General features: G+C 50.7%; 1 protein-coding gene across 1 annotated transcript in view; it reads right to left on the bottom strand.

Annotated features, from left to right (window-relative positions):
• Window positions 1-1,656: 1,656 nt before the first annotated feature.
• The window catches only part of SLC26A9 (solute carrier family 26 member 9), a 30,520-nt gene continuing 8,944 nt past the window's right edge, over window positions 1,657-23,232 (bottom strand). The window contains exons 3-21 of the mRNA XM_055234737.2: window positions 21,654-21,793; window positions 21,411-21,521; window positions 20,568-20,743; window positions 18,579-18,743; window positions 17,885-18,037; window positions 17,508-17,590; window positions 16,583-16,730; window positions 16,176-16,289; window positions 15,894-15,971; window positions 15,218-15,313; window positions 13,082-13,188; window positions 12,246-12,315; window positions 12,037-12,129; window positions 11,784-11,897; window positions 10,275-10,556; window positions 8,882-8,936; window positions 7,535-7,680; window positions 5,973-6,044; window positions 1,657-4,092 (exon numbers count right to left, since the gene is read on the bottom strand). Of these exons, the coding sequence (XP_055090712.1) occupies window positions 4,045-4,092; window positions 5,973-6,044; window positions 7,535-7,680; window positions 8,882-8,936; window positions 10,275-10,556; window positions 11,784-11,897; window positions 12,037-12,129; window positions 12,246-12,315; window positions 13,082-13,188; window positions 15,218-15,313; window positions 15,894-15,971; window positions 16,176-16,289; window positions 16,583-16,730; window positions 17,508-17,590; window positions 17,885-18,037; window positions 18,579-18,743; window positions 20,568-20,743; window positions 21,411-21,521; window positions 21,654-21,793 (2,251 nt within the window). The 3' untranslated portion in view covers window positions 1,657-4,044. The remainder of the gene's footprint in view (window positions 4,093-5,972; window positions 6,045-7,534; window positions 7,681-8,881; window positions 8,937-10,274; window positions 10,557-11,783; window positions 11,898-12,036; window positions 12,130-12,245; window positions 12,316-13,081; window positions 13,189-15,217; window positions 15,314-15,893; window positions 15,972-16,175; window positions 16,290-16,582; window positions 16,731-17,507; window positions 17,591-17,884; window positions 18,038-18,578; window positions 18,744-20,567; window positions 20,744-21,410; window positions 21,522-21,653; window positions 21,794-23,232) is intronic.

Below are 23,232 nucleotides of genomic sequence, written 5' to 3'. Positions count from 1 at the left end.
GTAACTCGCATAATTCTAAAGAATCTGCTTTCATGTTATGCAATTTAGAGACAGAAGGTCTTAGTGTCATCTTGTTTGATCTACCATCTGGAGCAGGAGCACCTCTGACAACATCCCTGGCGGGTGGTAAATGCTTCTATGCTACCTCTATATACGACTAATGCCATGTTGTAGTTAGGCGACTACATAGGTTACAGTGAGTTTGGAAGATGAAAGGCTAAAGAAACGTACCCAGTTCAGATGCTACTTATGTGCCACTCAAAACCCTCCTACGAAGCCTCTGTTGGAATAATGGTTCTGGGTGGTCTTATCTGCCAGCCCCTCCCAGGAGCCATGCCATACCTCTTCCTTCCTGCAGGTGCGTCACTGTTGCCCTAGCATGGGTCACCTTGGGAACTGCTCTGCACGCATATCCATGCATCCTGCATTTGTTGAAGAGTTAATACCCATAGGGCCATCCTTGATCAATGGACTATGGGTGTGAGTGTTAAATGTTTCTCTAGGACAGTTTGCAGATACTTCTCACAGGGCTCCTGGGAAGGACTGGTGGGGTAGAGCCCCACTTGCCTTTCACAGTGGCTCTTTCTTGTGTTGGCTTTCTCTGCCTCCCTGTTTTCACTCTTGCCCATCACTCCTCTCCCTGAGATCATTGCCTGAATAGCCCGTGCAGACTTTTGTCTCAGGTTCTGCATCCAGGGGGAATCAGGCTAAGATAGCATCATTAGAAAAAAAGTCTAAAACTCCTACGAGAGGGATGCTAATTGCTCATTTACCCAAATCCCACAGCTCAGCTGAATAGCAGCTAAAGCAAGATTAGTTTATCTTAAATAAATATCATTTTGGGACTCATTGACTTCTCTGCCTCTGCAACATATCCTCTTCCTTCAACTGTTTCTCCTCCTTCTAGTTCTCCCCATCTTTTTTTTTTAAGAGATGGGGTTGCACTATGGGTTGGCCAGACTGGTGTTGAACTCCTGGCTTCAAGCAATCCTTTAAATCTCCAGAGTTTTGGGATTACAGGTGTGAGCCACTGTGCCTGGCTTCTCCCCATCTTTTTATTCCTGTGTATCTCTGTACCATTGACCATTCATCTCCCTTCCCTCTTTGTTTTGTCTAATCTCTGGTCCTTCATCTCTTTCCGCTTCATCCTCTTGCTGTCTCCTTTATGCCTTTGCTTTTTGTTTTTCTGTGATTCCTCTTATCTTCTTCCTTTTCTGATTGCTGGTAAATACAGTTGACAGTCAACCTAGCTTGTATGACACTTGAATCCCATGGCTTTGCTCTCCTTGCATTGTCTCACAAACAGGGGAGCGAAAGGTGGGATTAGATTGTGTGCTGCCCCACACTAAGGATTCTGAAGGCTTTGCTAAGTAACGATGGGATTGGCCCTTAATAGGCATCCCATGAATGTGAAAGAATTAGTGAGTGAAAGGTATGCAGAGGGATGATCGGCTTTGCCACCCACTATAGCCACAAAAATCCAGAGTTGGCTGTGGGTACTGGTCCTGGGTGTGTGGACCCCTCAGCCCAATCTTCTCTCCCCAGTTTCTGTTCTTTAGCTGGATCGTGGAAGTTTATGCATTCCCAGGATGGAAAATCAGAATCTGGAGAGGAACTGGGAGACCTATGGAGAAATCTGAGTCCTCCTTGCTTCCCCCCCTGGGATAATGCAAAGCAGGGCCAGGTCTCCGTGGAGGTGACTTGTTTTGCTTTTCTAGAAAACCACCCAAACATGTGCATTTGTTCACAATTCAAATCCACTTTATTACCAAAATGAACAAAAGGAGAATGAGGCTTAAATTAAATAAATTATGCAAATATCTCAAGAGATAAGGTTCCCCGTCCTCCCTGGGAATTATATTACCACAGGTCAGTATCACTAAGAACATTCAAAAGTATTGAAATTCTGGATTATTTCACTACTTTGCCTCCATCTTTCCTGCTTCAACCAGGTCCAGAAGAGTGTTCTTTTCCAAATATTCCAGCAGAGATGTTTTCTTCAATGTCTTCCCTCTGCCTCATGTGTTTCTAATCTTACCTCCACAGCGGGCTGTGCAACCCTCAGACATGTTGCAGATCTCTCCTTGAGCCTCAACTCCAGGCCACTGGGTCAACAATCTCCTTCAGTTCTGAGGCTGGTCTGGGGGTTAATGATTACTTGGGGGTTAAGGATCACTTCATCAAGTCCTCAGGGGATCTAGATATTTGGTTCAAAGGGGACTCTGACTTGGAATGTCCTGAGGCTCTGTGACCTTCTCCCACCTCCTGGGCCTGAGCTGGACTTGGAAGGAGGTGGAGTAGGGGAGAGTGAGTTGTCATTGGCTAAGGCTCTTGTCCTCCTGGAATTTGGCACTTCGGGTGCTGGGCACGGTGAATCCCAGATAACATTGTCCTTCGCCTTCCAAGTTTTGAGTTCCATTGGCAGCCAGATGGCATAATGAATTCACAGAAAAGCAATGCTCCTGGGCCAAGAATGTGTTGGCTCTTGGCCAGCACCCCCTCCTTTAACTCTAAGAAGACTTGTTAGCTGACCAGCTCACTCAACACACAGACACACAATGCAGGTCTGGCTGAAGTTAGAAATGGGGATGTTTTCCTAGGCTGGGCCAGCCCAACCTGTTAGGGAAGGGGTTGTTAAGTTGAAGAAGCTTGAGAAAAGCAGTGATGAGAGGCCAGAAGATTTTCTGTGCATTTCCACTGAAATTTTACAAAACACTTACACATGGAACCTATTTATTTTCAAGTCAACAGTGGGGTTCCTCTCAATACCTCCTTGTACATATGGAGAACTTAACCCCTATTTTCATCTTCATAGGAGAAGATGGCCTCTGGTCCTAAGCGTGTTAAGGAATCTTCCTGTGGAGGAAGACCCAATCTGGATCAGCCCCTTTCCACATCTGCATGCAGTTAGGGGATGCAGCGGATCCCTGGAGGACTTCCACCTTTGCCTGCAGAAGGACCCCATTGGGTCTCTGGGCCACAAGCTGATAAGGAAGAGTCAACATGACTGGCTCTTTGCCAAGTAAAGAAGGATAAGGCAGATTTACCAAAGGGAAGCATTTCCCTGATGGGCCCTGGGGTCAAGGGGGACAGTCTGGGCCCAGGTCCCATCAGTTTTCCCTGTGTTGGTACTAGCACCCTCTTCCCCTCTGAGTCTCTGGGTGCAAAGAGGGATTCCCAAAAGCTTTTGTGCAGAATAACTGGTATCTATTACTAGTATGCCAGAGGAGTCTGCCAGCTACCCATCCCCCTCTTTGGGGTTTCTAGCCAGCCTCCAGGGGAAGGGAGCAGCCTCTGAGGGCAGGGGCAGTGATGTTTCAGGAGGCTGAGGCAGAACCTTAGTGGGCTGTCCCTGGGGAGGTAGCTCTGGTGGTCTCGACGGTCCTGGCCACTGTCCAGGCTAGAGTCTGATGTGCTTGCTGACAGCAGTCATGGTTTGGGCAGCCTTGGGGATGATGGAGGGGGGCGCATAGTTACCAAGGCCTAGACTCCTGGGTGTGGAGAGCATATAGTCCCTGGGTGCAGAGCTGCCAGAAACAGAGTTGAGGCAGCTGGGGAAGGCAAGCCAGAGTCCTAACCAATATGTCCCGTGACAGCCTGACACCATCTGACACCGAGCCGTGTGGGCTCTGGGACACTTTGAAGCTTGTACAGCAGGCCAGCACAGTTGTACTTGTCCTTCTGTTTTTGGCTCACTCGTAAAAGCTAGAAGTCAAGGTGTCCTTCAGCTGCCAAGGACAGGGCAGAGGTGGGTGGGGTGGAGTGAGCAGGAGGCTTGTCCATTGCGGCCAGGGCCTGACGGGTGAAGAGTGGGCTCACCAGACTCTCACTCCTGTAAGGGTAGCACCCCCCTGCTGCTGAGAGGCTCTCTCTGGAGATGCGGGGAGGGAAGGAAGGGAGGAGAGAGGGGGAGAGGAGAGAGGAACCCAAGCGCTGGGGGATGCACTTTCCTCCGCCCGACACCCCCTGTGACCCCAGGCTCATCCTTTATGGAAGTCCCAAGTGCCAGGCACTCTGTAGGCAGCATGAGGACTGGCTGAGCCCTCACAGGGCGGTCAGGGTCTCTGCGTGAAACATGCTCCCGAACATCTCCTGCAGGAACCACAGGAAGGAAGTGCGAGGGGAAGAGAGAGGTTAGACCAGTTGGGGTCACAGTGGCTGCAACCAAGAGGTGACCCTAGGAACCCCTGGCCAGAACGAGGCACCATGTGTGCCTCTGTGTGTGTGTGTGTGTGTGTGTGTGTGTGTGTGCGTGCGAGAGAGTGTGTGTGAACAGGGGAGAGGCAGGGTCAGCCTAGGAGGTGAACCAGTCCAGCGTTGCAGGAGCAGGTGCTGAAATCTACATGTGAATCACCTCCCGTGTGCTGTGTGACCTTCCACGTGTCCCTTGCCCCCTTTTAGCTCCACTTTCCTCATTGGGTAAAATGAGGGTTGGCAGTAGACAAGCTCTAAAGTCCTTTCTTTAGACAATAGTCCTTGATATGCTATTTTGGTCCTATCCAGGCTTTTTGGAAAGTGCTGGAGATTCCAAGAGGGCACAGAAATCAGTCTGCCAAATCTCTGTGGCTCCAGCTCTATTTTCTCATCTGTCCCACCTGCCATCAGCACTGTGAGAGATGGATTCAGAGCACCATGGAGCTCAATGTCAAAAAGAATGGGAAGAGGCATAAAGAGAGACACTACTTCTCATAGACCCAAAGCCAGTCATCTGGTTTCTTTTAATTCAGGGCATTGGTGGGGTGGTGTTAATCCAGGGGCCCTGTGGGGATGGTGATCCCTCATATCCGCATACCTTTTAGGTTTTGTTTTGTTTGTTTGTTTTTGAGACAGTCTAGCTCTGTCACCCAAGCTGGAGTGCAGTGGCATGATCTCGGCTCACTGCAGCCTCTGCCTCCCAGGTTCAAGTGATTCTCATGCCTCAGACTCCCGAGTAGCTGGGACTACAGGCGTGCACCACTACCCCTGGCTAGTTTTTGTGCTTTTAGTAGAGATGGGGTTTTGCCATGTTGGCCAGGCTGGTCTCAAACTCCTGACCTCAGGTGATCCGCCCACCTCAGCCTCCCAAAGTGCTGGGATTACAGATGTGAACCATCGCCACCAGCCACATATCTTTTAGTTCTTAAGGCTTGTCCACATGCAATAATAATTCATTTGTAGACCCAGAATTAATCTATTCTACCGGAACGTAAGTTTCTAAAAGGCAGAGGCCTTTGTTTTGCTCACTGCTATGTGCCCATCCTGAACTGCGTCAGGCAAACAGTAGGTACGCCATAAATACCTGCTGAATTAATGAAAGAACAAGTGACTGCCCCGCCAATCTTGTGTGGTGGATGGGACAGGTATTATGTATGTTTCCCTAATTTCACAGATGATAAAAACTAGGGCCCAGGGTGTATGTGGCTTGCTCAGGGTCACATGGGTGACGTGTTGGAGAGTAAGAATAGATACTGGTTCTCTAGGACTTGGTCCAGTGACTCACCCTCTCCTCACGATGCCTTTCAGGGAGTGAGAAGAATGAAAACAAAGGCCAGGCATCGTGGCTTATGCCTGTAATCCAGGCACTTAGGAGACCGAGGCAGGCAGATTGCTTGAGATTGGAAGTTCGAGACCAGCCCAGCCAACATGGTGAAAAGCTGTCTCTACTAAAAATACAAAAATTAGCTGGGTGCAGGACTGAAGTCCCAGCTACTCAGGAGGCTGAGGCAGGAGAACCGCTGGAACCCGGGAGGCAGAGGTTGCAGTGAGCCGAGATCATGCCACTGCATTCCAGTCTGGGTGATAGAGCGAGACTTTGTCTCAAATAAAAAAAAAAAGAAAAAGAAACAAAGATGACCACAAATCTTTGTGGCCTTGAATGTGACTGCTCTGGGCTGGAGGTGAGACAGCTGAGTGAACGCCTTGTATTTGACAGCGACCCCATCCTTCCCCTCCTCACCCTGCTCCCACCCTCACAGCCCCGTCCCTCAGCTCACCTGCTCTAAGTCCCAGTAGCTGGGGATGTCCTCCTCTGAGTCGTACAAGGAGAGCTCAGGGTCCCCTGGAGCCTGGAAGAGAGGAAGCCGGTGCAGAATGAGCTTCAGTGACTGAACAGCAAAGTTGGTGCATGGTGGCAGGAAGAGGGACAGGTGGCCAGCTCTGGTTGGACACTGCTTCCTGAAACATGACTTATCCTCTTTCCCCCTTCCCTCACCTGCCTCTCAAAAACAGCACGGCTGTGATCTTCCCCCTTATACCGGACAGGTGTGTATCGCGGTCTTCCCTCCTTTGTGGGCTGTTAGAGGCAGGGAAGGTTTTACCCAGCTTAGAAAAACTACTGGCTAGCTGCCTGACCTTGGGGAATTCCTGTCCTCCTGGGAATCTGTTTTCTAATCTGTTAAAGTCTGATAACCAGCCTCGCTTTGCCTGCTTTGTCCCTCACAATGCTGTTGAAAAGGTGAGTGTTTATGTGTGTGATTTGTATCTGTGAATGTAGTCTATAATATGCAAGTATATATTATATAAACTATAAATTATTTATAAGTCTATAACAAATCAAGTATACATATCAACTAGAGTAGCTGAACATGATTAGTGCACTAACAAATTATGCAGATTCCTCCAGAATCTCCCTCTTTGCTCTGCCGACAAGTTCACGAAGCAGGAAAGCCCATTGTTTCCCCAGGGTTTCCCTCTAGGCATGGAGGGCAGGAGCCAGCACCCTGTGTGTTCCTGGGCAGTCTTTCAGCATTTAGAACAGATGGTTTCACCTTCATCAGTCTCTTAAGGCAAAGAGCAAATCGTTGCTCTAGGGCCAGAAAAGCCTTTCTTATGACCCACAGAGGGCAGGGGAGGTTTTTACCCAGGGCTGGGGCACAAACAGAGTCTTGGGAGGCCAAGGGCAGGAGCTGAGCTGGGAGGGGACCCTGAGGGCTGAGAGGTGACTGGAGATCTGGGCAGGGACCCCAAGAGGGTAGGCTTTTTCTGACTCCCCAGTCTTCTGGAGTTTTAGATGATGTTATTTGTATCCCATTTGTATGTCACTTACTGAGCTAGTAAATTAAATGTCAAAAAGCTGAGACAAAACTCAGACCCAATCTCTTTATCTCTCACCAGCCTGAAGTCTCTAAGCTCCGCTAAGTTAAAATGGGTAGGCTTACTCCCCTCCCCTCCCTTCCCCAAAGCCCCCTTTAGAAAGAGATGAGGAGGAGGCAGGGAACGATGCCGGCAGAGTGGGTCTTCTCTACTATGCTTTGGGTGTTTGTGCAACCAGCAAATTTATATTGATAAAGAATTTTTACAATATACAAGTGCTTTCAAGTGACACAAAAGATGTAATTATCATTTAACCCTAAAACAAACAAAAGAAAAACGCAGACAGGTAGATAATGTTGGTTGATGGTGCTCATTCTATAGATAAGGAAATTGAGATTCAGAAAACGGAAACGGCAGACTTGATATTGGAACTTAAACTTTCTCTTGTGTTCTCTCTAATGCCTCTTGGTCCTGCTATTTCAGTGCCTTGGAGCCTAGAATTCCCCAGGTGCAAGGACCTTACCCCTTGGAAGTTGCGTCCTGGGGTCACGTCTCTGGCATTTGCCTGGGCAAAGAGGACTGCGTCATGTATGCTGGGAAAGACGTGCCTGCATTCTAGACTCCCATCCTCAAAAACGCCTCCATGGCTAATGTCGTTGTACACCTGGGCTAGAAGGAGAAAAGATCACCTTCAGAAAGATAACAGCCATTGTGGATTGGATCATCTTCAGAAAGATAATAGCCATTGGGGGGTGGGGAAGATGGTGAGACCAGAGCAGGGATGGGAGAGGCCTGAGGTCTGAGCTCTTGCTGTATCTGAGGGCCATGGCATTGGCAGTGCAATATCAGTTCTGGACGGCAGAGGGCAACATGAACTTGAGGATGCTGAAGTTTCAACCCAGGGCAGAAGGAAGCAGTTTGATTTGGGGAGTCAGTACTTTGTGGTGATTTGCATGGAAAAGCCTAAGCCGTCCTTGAGAAGGCCGCTGCCAGTTCTATCCCCCAAGGACCCATCCTTCCTCTTGTTTTCCCAGACCTTTCCAGAACGTCCAACTTGTGGCAGAACTATTACTCTTAATCCTAGAGATGGTTTCCTGAGGGGGTGTCCAGTGAGGTTGGGGAGAATCCACTGCTTCTAACTCCAGAACATATGATAGCAGGTCATTGTCACTGCAGATTCTCTCCCCAAGTGTGGCCATGCGGAGCTTGGGACCTGCAGCCCTGCTGGAGGGGGTCTGACCCAGTGCAGGGAGCTGGGTGTGTGCGCATGTGCCCCTTCACATTCTCCTGTGTGTCTGTGTGCACTTGCTCCCACATCTCTGCACTTTGCATACATGCTAGTGATGTAAATGTCTGCTGCTCTGTGGCCACGTCCTTGAGGCTGTGTATATGCACCCTTTGGAGGCTGTATGCCTACAAAACTGCATATTTACATGTTCCCTGGGGAATTAGGGTACTGTGTGCTCTATGCCTATATAGATTCACAGAGTTTCTGATTGCGAGAGGTCCTCAAATCCATCTAGTCAACCCTGTCATTTTACATAGGTAGAAATAGATCTCTTGAGAGATAAAGTGACTCAGCCAAGGATAATGGCAAATTAGTTATGGGGTAGATTAGAATCCTAGCTGTCCTTTTGTAACTCCATGACCCCCTCACCCCCACTCTGTCACTAAGGCCCCTAGGATGTTTATGCAATCTGAGCAGTCTCTTTGGACTTGCACCTGAAGCTTTTATGAGCAGGCAGCAGCTTGAGGGGAGATATCTGGGTGCTCTCATTTCCAACCTCCTCACTATTCAGACCCCACCAACCTGTTCCTACCCCACACTCCTTGCCAGCCTTTCAGTCCCTAAATGTCCTCTTTCTCTTACCATGGATGTTCACCAAGAAGACCTTCACGCCAATCTTCCCATAGGTGGAGCTCAGCTAGAAGTGTTGGGGTAGGGAGGCAAAAGGAAAGGAATGTTCTGAGTGGGTCCCAAAAGTGATTCACAAAACGTACTTCAGAGGGGAAGCCAAACAAATAAGCAACCCCAAGAGCCCAGCAGCCAAAGATAAAAATAGCAGCAAAGCACACCACTTCTCCCTGGAGTGTTGGCTGACGGCTTCTCTGGGAAGTGGGGCGGAAATGGAGTTTTGCCAATGTGGCGGGCACTTAAAGTCACCATGGCCCCTTCTTGTGGGGCTAGATCTTTTCTTTCTTTTTCTTTTGAGATGGAGTTTCACTCTGTTGCCCAGGCTGGAGTGCAGTGGCGCGATCTCAGCTCACTGCAACCTCCGCCTCCTGGGTTCAAGCAATTCTCTGCCTCAGCCTCCCGAGTAGCTGGGACTACAGGCGCCCGTCACCACACCCGGCTAATTTTTGTATTTTTAGTAGAGACGGGGTTTCACCATGTTGGCCAGGCTGGTCTTGAACTCCTGACCTTGTGATCCACCTGCCTTGGCCTCCCAAAGTGCTGGGATTACAGGAGTGAGCCACCATGCCCGGCTGATCTTTTCTTTTGGTAGCTTAGATTCCCAGACTCCTTTGTGGCTTCAGACAGAAGCTGCAGGGGAGGATGGAGCCTCAGGGAGTCTAGAGCTTCAGCCAAGGCTGGCCTGGACTCCAGATCCCGGCTAAGGAAGCCGGCTGAGGCCCAAGCCCAAGGCTGGGTATGGGGCCTGCCCTGTGCATGGTTGATGGTGAAGTCAGTCCGAACACTCTCTGTGCCCATTGTTCCCCTGGCTTGCCTCTATCTGAGCCAGCTCTGAGGTTTGCTGACTCCCGCCATTGGCGGTGGCTGCTGGAAAGTTATCAGATAGATACATTCATTCAAGGTGTCCCGTGGACTGTCTGTTTGGCCTGATGGTGTGGGGCACTGGTGTTATTTCTTTTCCTCTCCTAGGGTGGCCGGTGAATGAGGGACAAGGGCAGCAGATCATGAACCAGGAGCCAAAACGGACCCTCCTCAGAGACCCTGGGTGGGTTCCTGGTGGCTGAGAGGGACTTGGGATGGCCACTGCTGGGGGTGTTGGAAGCACGGGGGCCTGAAGCTCTGGTAGACTTCTCCCGCCACTCATTGTCACGGGCTGTCTGGGCCTGCTCTGTGGAGAATGTCCCATCCTGGTAGCGTCTGGGGAAAGGAGGGATTCCTAGGAGCCGTTAGCCTCCCTGGTGAGCTTCCTCCCTCAGCTTCCTGAAATGAGGGCTCCCCGGAAAGGGAATGTGGAGAGCAGAGCGGAGGGGGTGGAGTGGGTGGTGCTTGCTGTCCCTGAGGGCCTCACCTTGGCCAGGGCCTTGATGCCCATCAAGTCCACAAAGCTGACTCCACTCATGTCCAGGATGAGGGTGTGGAAGGTGACGAAGGGCGGGACACTGGCCAGCGTGTCACTGGGCTCGCCGGGGGCCTCAGCAGAGGCTGGTGGCTCACTCTGGGCAGCTGAGGAGCTGTCAGGGCTGAAGGTGATATAGGACACACTGGTGCCGTTAGCCGGCGTCTGGTTGTTGTTGGGGTCAGTGGGGGGCGCGTTCTCAAAGTCCTGCTGCAGCTCCTGCAGGGAGACAGTCTGGAGGGGTGGGGACAGTGGGCAGAGTCAGGGACCACCAGATTGAGCCAGACCTTGCTGTGACTGAAGCAGGGGCATGGAGGGTGTAGGTGGAGGGGAATAACTCTCCTCGGTGATGGTGAACACAGACCCCGAAAGCTCCACCAGAGAGGCCTCTCCCAAAGCCCTTTCTTAGGCAGGGCCTGCAAACTTGGTCTCCTACAACCCAGACAAAGTCAGAGGACCCAGCCAAGAGAGGCACTGAAGCCTCAAGCCCACTCTGTCAGGGAAAAAGCCCCTCTGGGGACACTGAGCTCCTTTATTTCTTGAGACAGAGTCTCCCTCCGTTGCCCAGGCTGGAGTGCAGTGGCACTATCTCAGCTCACTGCAACCTCTACCTCCTGGGTTCAAGTGATTCTCGTGCCTCAGCCTCCCAAGTAGCTGGGATTACAGGTGCCCACCACCACGCCTGGCTAATTTTTGTGTATTTTTAGCAGAGACAGGGTTTCGCCATGTTGGGCAGGCTGGTCTTGAACTTCTGACCTCAGGTGATTCTCCCGCCTTGGCCTCCCAAAGTGCTGGGATTACAAGGATTACTCCCATGCCCACCCCAGCCTTGCTAGCCCTGGGCTGCCTGGGTTCCCCAGGAAATTCACTGCTGCTTCCCCTCTGGGTTGTTCAAAAGTCCATGGGCCATGTCCTATCTTGGCCAGAAAATGGGGAAGGGCCGTGGGGGTTCAGTGGCTTCCCTGGGAGATGGTAGCACCTCATCCAAAAAGAAAAATGCCCAGGCTGGGCGCAGTGGCTCAGGCCTATAATCCCAGCACTTTGGGAGGCTGAGGTAGGTGGATCACCTGAGGTCAGGAGTTTGACACCAGCCTGGCCAACATGGTGAAACCCCATCTCTACTAAAAATACAAAAATTAGCCTGGCCTGGTGGCACTTGTAATCTCAGCTACTTGGGAGGCTAAGGCAGGAGAATCGCTTGAACCCCAGAAGTGGAGGTTGCAGACAGCCAAGATCACGCCATTGCACTCAAGCCTGGATGACAAGAGCAAAATTCCATCTCTTAAAAAAAAAAAAAAAAGGAGAAAAATGCCCAGTGGCCACCAGGCAGTGTTCCCAGAGACTTTCTGTCTTTGCCTGTCAGGGTAGGAAGTGGGGCCCCCGGGGTACCATGAGTAACAGGGGGCAATATCAGAATGGGCAGGAGAGCAGGGCACGGGTCTGCTCCTGGTCTCCATTCACCTTGGTTTTCATGAATAGAGACCTCCTCTGTTGTGTGGGCCTCATTCTCTGCTTCTCCTGCTTCTTGAGGTATTTTTGCTTGGCTAGTAATATTTTCTGGGGGTCCATGCCTGTCTGTAGGGAGAGAGCCAACAGCAATCTTGACCTCCATCCTCTACGGGAGTGGCCTGTTCTCAGCTCCCACCACCCTTCTGCTTCCATCTTCTGGCCACTCTCCGTCCAGAGCCTTTGGTTGCCAGGCACTGAGCCTTACCTTGGCAATGACCTTTTGCCTGAAGATCTCTGAGTTGGCAAAGTAGAGAGGGGAGCAGTAAGTGATGATTTTAATCCCCTGGATATCCTGGGCCTGTGACAGGGAGACTGAGCTCAAGTTGCAGAAATGTCTTTATTGGCTTTAAAAAACAACCTCTTCTTGGGGTGGTGCAGAGCAAAAGAAGGAGGTCATAAGCTTGAATTACCTACCCTATTATAGGTCTTGGGATTCACATAAATGTCAGTGTCCATGACCTGGGCCAGTGCATAGCCATTTCGACTGGATGAAGAAGGAAGAGAAAAACATGAGAATGCTAATGGCACATGGGCCTGGAACTGTGCCCCTGCTGGGGCGGGGGCAGAGCCAAGGTAGGATGGGGTCCTGTCCTCACCCCCAGACTTGCTGTGTCTGTCTTTTTGCACTGGAGACACATGTCTGGTGGCCTGTGGCCTCCTATAACTATGAGGATGACAGGCACGCCCTTGACATAGCTCCCAGACCATGGGGCAGGGAAGAGAAGTGGTCGGAGAAGTGGTGGGAGTTGCCCTGAAGTCATCATTTCCTTGTTCTGAGTTCTCAAGAAGAGAAGACAGGATTCCCCCGACATTCAGCATCCTCCCTGCCTTGGCCAAGACCCCTTCTCTGTGATACTCCCAGTGTGTAGAACACAGCTTCTGTCTTCCACCCTGGTACTCTCCTGCGGTGGGGTCCCATTTGGTTTGGGGTTCTGGCAGTGTCTTTGGAAGGATGTTGAATCCACCACCTGCCCTTGCCCTCCTTTCTCTGCCACTTCCCTCTCCCCAGACGTCCCCAGCAAGACTATGCTGACTTTCTCTGGGGTTTTCAGGATATGAGAAGTCAAACAGCCCAGACTGTGCCCACAGTCCTGGCTGGGTTGGGCTCTCCTTGGGCCTGGCAGCACCTCCAGTGCCAGGCCCAGAGGTGGAAGGTGCAGTGGACTAAGCCAGACCATGGCATGGGAGCCCTTTGCGGGCTGGCCCAGGGACCCGACTGTGGGCCTGGGAGGGCAGAAGCTATCACTTACAACTGAGTCTGGAAGACCACAACCAGGACGGAGAAGGCGACACCCACTGCCACACCATAGGGCAGGCTAAGGAAGAAGGAGGAGAGGAAGCTCACTACCCAGATGCACTGTGAAAAGAGAGATGTCAAAAGCAGACCTGGGGAAAAAACAACCTCTTTCAGGAAGTCTTCCTGGATTAACCAAGGCCATTCTCTGTTAGTACAACCTCAGAGCCTCTCTTCTCTTTTTTTTTAAAGTTGTGTTTTTGCAATATTTTATGTATTTGTGCTTTGGTTACACTTTCCTCTTTCCCTTAGATTGACTGTGGTTGCCTGATCTTATCTGTGTTTTTAATAGAAGCCCCAGCACGCAGGGAGGCGGCATCTATAAGAGCATGCATCTTGGGTCAGATCTGTTTGGGTTCAAAATGTGTTTGTTTGTTTGTTTTTGGAGTCACAGGGTCTTGCTCTGTTGCTCAGGCTGTAGTGCAGTGGCAAGATCAGCTCACCCAAGTTGTGCTCCCACCTTACCTTCCTGAATAGTTAGGACGATAGGCACGTGCCACCACACCCAGCTAACTTTTTGTTTTTCTAGAGATGGCTCTCTCTATGCTGCCCAAGCTGACCTTGAACTCCTGACCTCAAGCAATCCTCCTGCCTCAGCCCCCTAAAGTGCTAGATCACAGGTGTGAGTCACCGCACCCAGCCCAAAGTTTTGTTCTTTAATGACTATGTGAAACAAAAGGAGAATAATAATGTCTACCTTATGAAAGGATTCAAAAGTTAAGGAATGTGACAGTCCTAGCCTAGTGATGGATGCTCAGTAGGTGATCAATAAATGTGAGTTCCCTCTCTCTGTCTCACAGCGAGCTGCGTGGGCCCTGACAGGAGCTCAGCAGTGCTTTCTGATCGGCTGGGGGCCTGGTTTTGTATGTGGGTGAGGGGGCAATATTGGGTGAAGTTTTGATAGTTGCCCCCCATAGATTTTAAGACCCGCAAATTCCTCTAAAGGAAATAAATCTGCCCAGATTCCTGTAGAGAATTGCTGTGAAGAGCAAATGGAAACAAAAGCCGCCATATGAACCTAAGGAAATATCGCCATAGCGGGGGCTTGTTGGGTTATGGTCAAAGCAGATCCTTGGGCTGGGAACTGAGGTATAATTTTTCTCCCTGTCCTCATCACTCTGTCTCTGGGTGACCACAGATGAGCCACTCACTTCTCTGGCTTTAAGGATTTTCTTCCCTGCCCTAGATGGGTGAGCCTCCCTTCCCTATGAGACAGTACAGCCTAGAGGTCTGGAGTCCAGGACTTGGAGTTTTAATCCAGACTCTACCACTTCCTACCTCTGTAGCTTTTGACGATTTACTTAACCATTCTGAGCCTTGGTTTCATCATTGTTAAGAAAGTTTAGTTAAATCCTCTCCCATAGGTTATGGTGGGGCTTAAATGGAGAGAAGGCAGTGTCATCAAAACACACTGGCCTTCATTACTATGCCCAGCGGAAGATGCGGTGGAATGTGTGACTAATCAAAACAATAAGTCATGTTTCCAGAATGTTTGTGCTCATGTGGTGTTTTCCCACTGTGATCTCATTTAATCCTCGGAGCCAGCGTTTGACGCAACCATGACTGCATGAGTCTCACCCCCATTTACAGATAAGGAAATAGAACCCCAGGGAAGTCTAGTAACTTGCTCAAGATTTTGGTCCTCTGGCTTTATGTTCTAGGGCTTTTTTTAAAAAAATAAAAACTATTTCCGTTTGCTTTTTTGGAGCTATATGTCATAAAGTAGTCATAGCTAAGCTTTATTGAGTATAAAATACGATGTAGACAACATGTTTACTTGTATTACCTTGCTTCTTCTTCCTAGAAAACCCTGGGAGGCAGAGAGTATAAAATAACCGTTTCCCCGGTTAAGATGCCAAGAATGGGAAAGGTTAAGGGGCTTGCTGTTGGCCACAGAGCCAGCAGATGGCTGAGTTAGGGTTTGAACATAGGATGTTTCACTTTGAAACTTGGACTTTTAACCACTCATCTATGCTAATTAGGAAGCAGCAGACTAGAGGGTTCATTGTTAGGACAGGGCTAACTGACAGGGCTGTGGGGTTGGAGGAGAGGGCGGGGCATGGCCAGTACCCAGAGGCTGCCCGATACTTACACAGTCCAGCTTGCTCTTCCTCCACAGGTAGTAGGGGTCGGTGAGTTGCTTGAGGGAGTTCTTGAGATTGACAGCGATCAGGGCTCCTAGCACAGACTAGAGAAGCAGAACATTGCTCCAGGCCCCCAGGGTCTCCCCTTCTTTTTGCCCTCCTGCACATAACCGACCCCGAAGCCTGGCAGGCCAGAGATGGAGCTCTGGAACACCTCTCCTGGCTGATCCCCCAAATCTCTGCGTTCGATCTTAGGTTTGGAAAGTGCTGCCATTAGAGCCATGGGGTCCTTCCTGGTCCCATCCTTGCCCTATCTCTCTTCCCTCATCTCTAAATGATGCATGCCTAGAGCCCTCCTAGCTGGGCTATATGAGAGCCTGGTACTCATGGGTAGGTGCAAATGTTGCCTAGGGATTAGACTCTGAGGCCAGAAGGCTGGAGTTTGGGACCAGCCTTGCGCTGTAAGCTGCCTCACTATGGACAAGGTTACTTAGACTCTCAGACTCAGTTTCCTTCACCTGTAAAACGGGGAGGATGAAACCTGCATTGTCTACCTCACAGGTTGTGGTTGAGACTAAGTATGACAATGGTGGCACTTTGTAGTCCACAAAGTGCCACATAACTCTCAGGGATTGTTCTTATTGGAGTCTCTCGTTGTCTTCTGCTCGATGGCTGGGCTCTTACCTTAGGGAGAGGATACAGATAGATCCCCAGGACCAGCATGGTGATCATCACCACCAGAGACACACACAGGCTGGCCACCTATTCCGAGAAAGAGTCGGGAATAGAGGGAAGGTGTGAAATTTTTGCTCTTGATTTATTTCCAATCCATGGCTTTGGTGCAGTGGAGACTAAGAAGGGAAGAAGGGGGTTGGAGAAGAGCTGGCCTGGCTTGCAGTGCCCAGGCTTCTTTGGGGCAACTGTTCTGTTACCTCCTCCCCCCAACTCCCCTAGAACAAGGCTCACCTGGGATTTTCCTCCAGCTCCATCCACAGCCAGAGTGACGGAAAGCGCACAGCAAATGACGTGAATTTTAAAGAAGGAGCCAAAGAAGTTGCTGCAGCCCAGGGCGATCATCTCCTGCCGGGAGGGGACAGGATTAGAAGCCAGTGTGGGGCTGGGGGGCTTGGGGACCAAGTGCAGTCAGGCATGCAAGCTGGATTGTGGGCCTAGGACCTGAGAGTGACCCAGTGACTATAAAGTCACACATTCCCAGTTAAGACAAGGTCAGCCTCTTGGGGTCAGAGGAACCCCTGTCTCCCACACTCAAGGCAGCCTGCCTCACAGCCCAATGAGCTCCCCACCCAAGATATCTCATGCCAGGCCTGAGTTGACCCGTCCTGCCCAGTCCTGCTGGGGGTGGCCAGAGCTACCTGGTTCGAATCTACGTCGTAGCCGTGCTTGTTGGCCAGGGTCCGGCCCATAGCCAGGTTGATGACGTAGCTCACGATGGCTAGGGAGAAGGCTGTGCCTATCATGTCCTTCCACTGTGAGACCACAGGCGACACCGGGGTGGGGAACCTGCAGAGGAGCCAGGAAGGAGGCACAACCCAAGGGTGTCAGTGGGGAGGGCAGCCAAGTCCTTCACCAGCCCACAGGGACCAGCCAGGCCCCCATGGTGTGCCAGGATCTTTGCCTAAGTTATCCTATCCAGTCTGAATCCTCAGCATCACCCCATAGGGTAGGGACCATCACTCCTGTTTTACAAAGGAGGAAACTGAGGCTGAGAGAAGCTAACTTGCCCAAGGTCCCTGGGCCAGTACGTGGTAGGGCCTCGTTTGTTAACTCCCAGATTCTGAACCCTGTATGGTCACGAGTCCACAGACCCCTAGACCTTTGGTGCTGTGTGGTCTTCCCTCCCTTGCCTGCTCCAACCCTGCGGGACAAGCGTCGTCCCTTTCCTCCCAGGGCCCAGCATGGTGCCTGGCACAGAGTGGATGCTTCATGAATCTGGTTGAACCTAATAGTTCCCTTTCTACATGGACAAAGAACCAATGCATTAGAGCAAGGCAAAGAGCCAGCAAGGGGCTGATCAGAGAGGCTTTGTTTAACAGCATCAGTTGAATGAGATTTATAAGGGGAGTGCGGCAGTTAAGACTCATTTTTCATAAAATAGCCTACATTGGCCGGTTGTGTGGCCCTTCTCAGGAAACCGTAAGAGTAATAATTCATACATGGTCAGTGTCATACAGTTTCGACTGCACTTTCATAGAGTTCATCTTGTCTCCCTCTCCGAACTCAGGCCTTAGTGGGGCATGTGGTGCAGGTGGGCCAGGCTTCTGGGCCACCTGGACTCACCCGGGTTGGATTTCTCCCACGATCTGCATGTGATACTTTTTGGGCATCTTACAGCCCCCGGAGATAGCTGTTGCCATCACCACCTGCAAACCCCAGAGTGGAGAATGGGGATTGGCCCTAAGTTGGGGCCAGGGCTGGGGCCTCTCTCAAGTCTCCCTTTTCTCTGGGGACCCTGAATCCCACTCCCCTGCCTCCTTAGGGGGAATTATTAGAGCAGTAGAAAGAGAGGAAACGCCACATATGGGGGATGGGATGGATTCACATCTGACTTCCGGTCCCACTGGCTGCCAGTTGAGGGGATGGGATGAGGAAAGGTAGGGGCTTCCTCGTCTCACAGCCTGGCCCCCCAACACCCCAGCTCTGGACAAGGTCCTTACCACAATCATCTCTGTAGGGATGGGGAAGCGAATCTTGTGCATGTAGCGAGCATTGAGCTCCTTCACCAGCACCAGGAAGGCACCGCTGATGAGAGCGAAGATGAGCGAGGCGATGTTGGTGTGGGGGAGGTTTTTGCAAATGTCAATGAAGGTCTGGGGGAAAGAGCATCATGCCCACAGGCTCCCACCCCTTCTTCCCATACTGCCCACCTTTGGGTGTCTGACCCAGGGAAGGGATGTCATCAAAGCTAACGGAGGCACAACAAGACAGAATTAAAACCCTGATAGGAACCCTGTCACGTCATCCACCGCCCTCTCCCAAAAGGCACATGGGGAACTTGTGCTAGAAAAGGAATGCTTTCTTTTTCTTTAGAAGAGTTTGGGCTGAAGGAGGAGGGATGGAGATTAGACATAAGGCAGGACTTTCCAGGCAGGGAGGGGTTGGGGCACTAGAATGGGGAACCGGCGGAGAATGTACAGCTCTTTTCTGCAGGGATTAACTACCAAGAACCTCAGTAAGCCTCAAGGTCATGACTTTGACCCTCCCAAGACAGAAACCCCCTCAGAATCCTCTCTGAACAACAGCTAAGTCAGCCCTTGCAATGAGGAGCTCACAACATCTTAAAACAGTACAACCTCCTCATGTGTCTGCTCCAGCCTTGCCCCATTGGCAGGGGTGCATCCCCAGACTCACAAAGACGATGGACCCCGGGCCTGTGTAGGAGGGGATGGTCAGTCCGAAGATATACTTGAGCACCGAAATCAGGATCTGCAGGCCGGCGGCTGTCATGAAGCCCCGGATGAAGGACTCGGAGAGGTAGATGGCCACAAAGCCAAACTGCATGAAGCCCAGACCCATCTGAGAGGAGGAAAAGGGTGGTTGGTGGGGGAAGACCAATGTGGTTCAGCAGTTCCAATGACCCGCCCCACCCACACCCAGGTCTGGAGCTCCGTGCAATCCTAGCATAGCAGTAGCTTGAGAGAAATGGACAATCTGTGACCTTCACCTGCCCTTCACTGTGCTCTACATGGCTGCCATCACACCTTCAGCTCCTTTAGAGCGTGGGCCTTTTTGTCACATCAGCTCTCTGGCTTTGGCTTATCTGTAAAATAAGTCTGGTCCTCCCCCAGTGTTTTCTCTCTCAGTAAATGACACTATCATTAACCTGGTTGCCCAACCAAAAACTTGAGAGTCATCCTCCCTTACCTCCCACATCCAGTCTATCACCAAGCTCCTGGTAAAATGTTCTTTTCAAGTCCAGCCCCAATTCTTTCTCTACCTGGTCTTGGCCAGCATTATTCCTGCCTGGGCCTCTGCAGAGTCTCCCAACAGGTCCCCTGCCTTGATTCTAATCCACCTCCCACTCATCATTCTCTGTGTAGCCCGAATGATCCTTATAAACTGCCAATCAGACCCAAAGTCGCTGTTTAGAGAACAGACCCCAGATCTCATTGGCTGGTTCCTGCCTACTTTTCCATCCTCTTCTGGGGCCCTCTACCCTCCAGCCACACCAAGCCCCTTACTTTCCCTGGGCAGACAGATCACTCTCTCTGGGGCCTCAGTGTTTTTAGGCACTATTCCTTCTACCTGGACCATCCTCTGTATATCTTGTTCCTGGTTAAGTTCTCATCCTTTAAGAGAAGTGGATTGTCACCTCCTCTTTGAGGTCCTCCGTGACTCTGCTGTGTGTCCCTACAGTCTTTGTACATGGCCCTACTTTGCTGCTTATCTCACTGCATACAAATTTATCTGTTGACATGGCTCCTTCCTCTGCTGGGCTGTAAGCAACTTGTGAATTGGACCTCTTTCTTACTTATCTTTGTATCCCAGGGTTTAGCCTAGTTCTTGGCACAAAACTGAATGAATGAGTGAATGAAAAGTGCTCTCTGGGACTGCGTTTTGCTCTTGCATTCTGTCATGTTGTGCCTCCCTTCATAAAACCTAGCAGAATCCTTTGCAACCCTTTGCAGAAGCTCAATTTATGTTGTGCAGCTGCTGCTGTGGCTTGGAGCAGAGGAGGCTGGAGTGCAGTGAGGGATGTTAGAGAAAATTAGCAGTCTGCAAGATTGTGCTGGCAGAGAGTTGGGTTTCTCCATGGGATAATGGAGAGAGGCTGTGAGTCTTTTATAGTTTTAAGGCTCAGGACAGTTTTACGAGGTACAGCTGTTGTTTTTTTGTATGGTCCTGCTAGATGCAGATGAGGAGATACTGTTAATTTTCAAGGTTCACTTTAGCCCTGGGATGGGGAGGAGGGAGGAGGGAGGAGGTAGAGCCCTAAATTGGGTTTGTTTGTTTTTTTTTTTTTTTGAGACGGAGTCTCGCTCTGTCACCCAGGCTGAAGTGCAGTGGTGTGATCTCGGCTCACTGCAACCTCTGCCTCCCGGATTCAAGTGATTCACCTGCCTCAGCCTCCTGAGTAGGTGGGACTACAGGTGCATGCCACCAAGCCTGGCTTATTTTTGTATTTTTAGTAGAGATGGGGTTTCATCATGTTGGTCAAGCTGGTCTCAAACTCCTGACCTCAAGTGATCCACCCGCCTCAGCCTCCCAAAGTGCTGGGATTACAGGCATGAGCCTCCACACCCAGCCCCCTAAATCAGATTTAGCATCAAAGCTAAGGCTTTGAGGGAGGGGCAGGGTGGTCTGATGCCCTTCTAGCAGGGTTGGGGGCTGCCGCCTCACCTGGATGATGGCAGTGAGGCAGGCTAGCGTAGCTGACACGTGCAGCCTCTCTGCCTCCATGGCTGCTGTGTCCACATAGCTCTCATTGGTGGCATTGTTGAAGACCTGGAATTTCGACTCTGGGGCCAGCTGCAGACAGATGTTACCCACCAGGATGCTGATAACGGCAAAGGTACCTGTGGTGCCCCACCCAGCCAGCAAAAATCAGAGGTTTGGACCACACCCATGGAAACCAGAAAGGGGCCCAGGAACGCTTCCCGACCCCCAGGGGGATGGATCCCTGCACCTCCAAGGCTCTTCTCCATCATAATAATAACAACCACTCACTCTAACCATGATCTATGCTTTTCAAGGTGCTTTCACCTCAACAGTCAATATTGTATTATGGGACACATGAGGAAATGAACTCAGAAATAAGAAATATAAGCAGAGCCTGAACCAGAAACCAGCCCTTGTGACCAGGCTTTCCTCCATCTCACTCAGCACCAGAGAAGTCCAAATGTCCCTGTAGTGGCCGGCTGGGACCAACCAGGGAGTTAGATGGTGATTTCTCACATCTGTTTAAGCATGTTATAGCATATGGTATATCTTGTTCTGCCAAGTCTTCCTCTCATTCCTGGGAGGAAGATGGAACAGGTAATGCTAACTGAACTCAAAGAGGCTCAGTGGTTTCTCTAAGGTCACCAAGGACCTGGAAATGACATTCACAGTGACCATTCCCCTAGGACTGACCAGCAACAACTCCAGGAAAATGCAGATGGAAAATCTCCCGAGCCCACTTTGCCACACCTCCCATCCTTGTGGTCTGGGTCATCCTGCCTGCCCAGAGGGGAGAGGCCTTACCTGGCACCATCTGGTGAACACCTCCCAGGAAGAAGTAGGTCAGGAGGGGGAAGAAGGAGGAGTAGAGGCCATTGACTGCAGGAAGGTTGGCCAGCAGAGCAAATGCCATGCCTGCAGAGGACAACGAGGTTGAAGCTCAGCAGCATGACTGGCTTATGGGGATCACAGTGGGATGGAGTGGGGATGAGGAGAGGAATGGTGGGGTGGGTGGCAATCCAGGCCTGGCTGAGGGAGCCCCTTCACCTTGTGGGACCTGGATGGATCCCCCGCTGAGTCCACCAAGCAGGTCGGGAATGATGTAGTCTTTAATCTTGTACTTGGGGAGCCAGGAGAGCACAGGCAGTAGCCCAAACACCACAGCTTTGATCTTGGCTGAGGAACATCTGGAGGGGAAAGGGAAAAATTTCCAGTCAGCTCTGCATGGCTTGGACATTCCATGTTGGAGAGGGATTATCATATCCTGCTCATTTCACTCATTGGTTCATTCAAAATTCACTGAACTGTGTGCCAGGGATATTGAGAAGAAAAGGCAGGAACTTTTTCTTGAGAGCTGGTCAACTTGCCCTGGGCATTAGCTGGAGGTCTTCTGACTGCCAGCTGCTTACCTGGGGAGTTTACAAGACTTGGCTTAAAGGTATGGGTGTTATGGTGGCTCAGCCTTCGGAGGTATCAGATCCATCCCCTGGCTCATATGGCTTTTCTCTGGGAAAGGCTCCTCTGAGTCCTGTCTGTCTGATCCCAGTCCCAGGTACCTGCGCCTTGGCTCCTGCCACTGTGTGTGCATCCTGTGTGTGCATTCCTTGCTTTTTGTCTATCTCTCCCACTAGGCAGCAAACCCCACCACGCATGGCGAGAAGTCTAGCTCTCCTGTTCATCTTTGTACACCTTGAGCCTTGCACAGGGGCACTTAGTAAATATTTGTTGAATAAATGAATGAGTGAATACACCTGAGTGGGGCCTGCCTGCTGCCATTTTTCTTAGAACTTCCTTGAAAAGGAAGGCTCTATTGTTCCTGCAGGGTGCACTCTGCTGACTCACTATCCTTTATGTGTGGTAACTCCAATACCGGAGTTCTTTCTCCTGTTAATTCACTGGGCAGCAGAGGAGGGAAGAATTCATTGGTCAACGCAGGGTGGGGAGAGTTGATCCCTTCCCTGTTTGTTGAACACCTCAAGGTCCTTTCATAGAAACTCAGGAGCGGTAGGAACAAGGGCTTACAAACTCAAGGGTGACAGCTGGTGGATTGATGACTGGAAGTGGGTGAGGGGCATTTGCTTTCCTTCTCCCAGTTGAGGGAACTCAAATACTTAGGGCCCATCTGGTGACTCACTGGCCTGCTCTGATGAGGCTTCCTTTCCTGCCCAGCTCCAATTCCTGGTCTTTGCTGTTGCTCAACAATAGTTTCCCTGACACTCGGTCCCCTGGATATCACCCAAGACTGAAACCAACAAAGACAATGCTTTGTATCTTGGAAAGTCTGGGCAGATTTCTTTTCCAACTAACACTCCAAGAAAAAGCATCACCATCAATATCTTCTCCCCTGTCCCTTCTGGGGCTCATGGGTGACTCTGCCATCCCTGGGATGCTGGAAGGGGAGGTGGACGGGGGATAAATGGCTTAATGCAACTCTAAAGCCTTGCTCGAAGTGAGAACCAGCCCTGCAGGGGCTCCATCAGGTCTGTTTGTGGCAGAGAAAGCTGGACTTATGAATAGAGAGCTGGCTAGGGAAAGAAAAACAACTCATTTGAGGGCTAGTCCATGCCCAACCTTACTTGCAATTCTGCTGTATGTTGGGCAAAGCAATCTGAAGCTTGAAAGAAGA

The sequence above is a fragment of the Symphalangus syndactylus genome, chromosome 19 (genome assembly GCF_028878055.3).
Source record: "Symphalangus syndactylus isolate Jambi chromosome 19, NHGRI_mSymSyn1-v2.1_pri, whole genome shotgun sequence".
Lineage (NCBI taxonomy): Eukaryota > Metazoa > Chordata > Mammalia > Primates > Hylobatidae > Symphalangus > Symphalangus syndactylus.
Note: the sequence above shows the minus strand (reverse complement) of the source record. Positions and strands in the feature narration are given on the sequence as shown.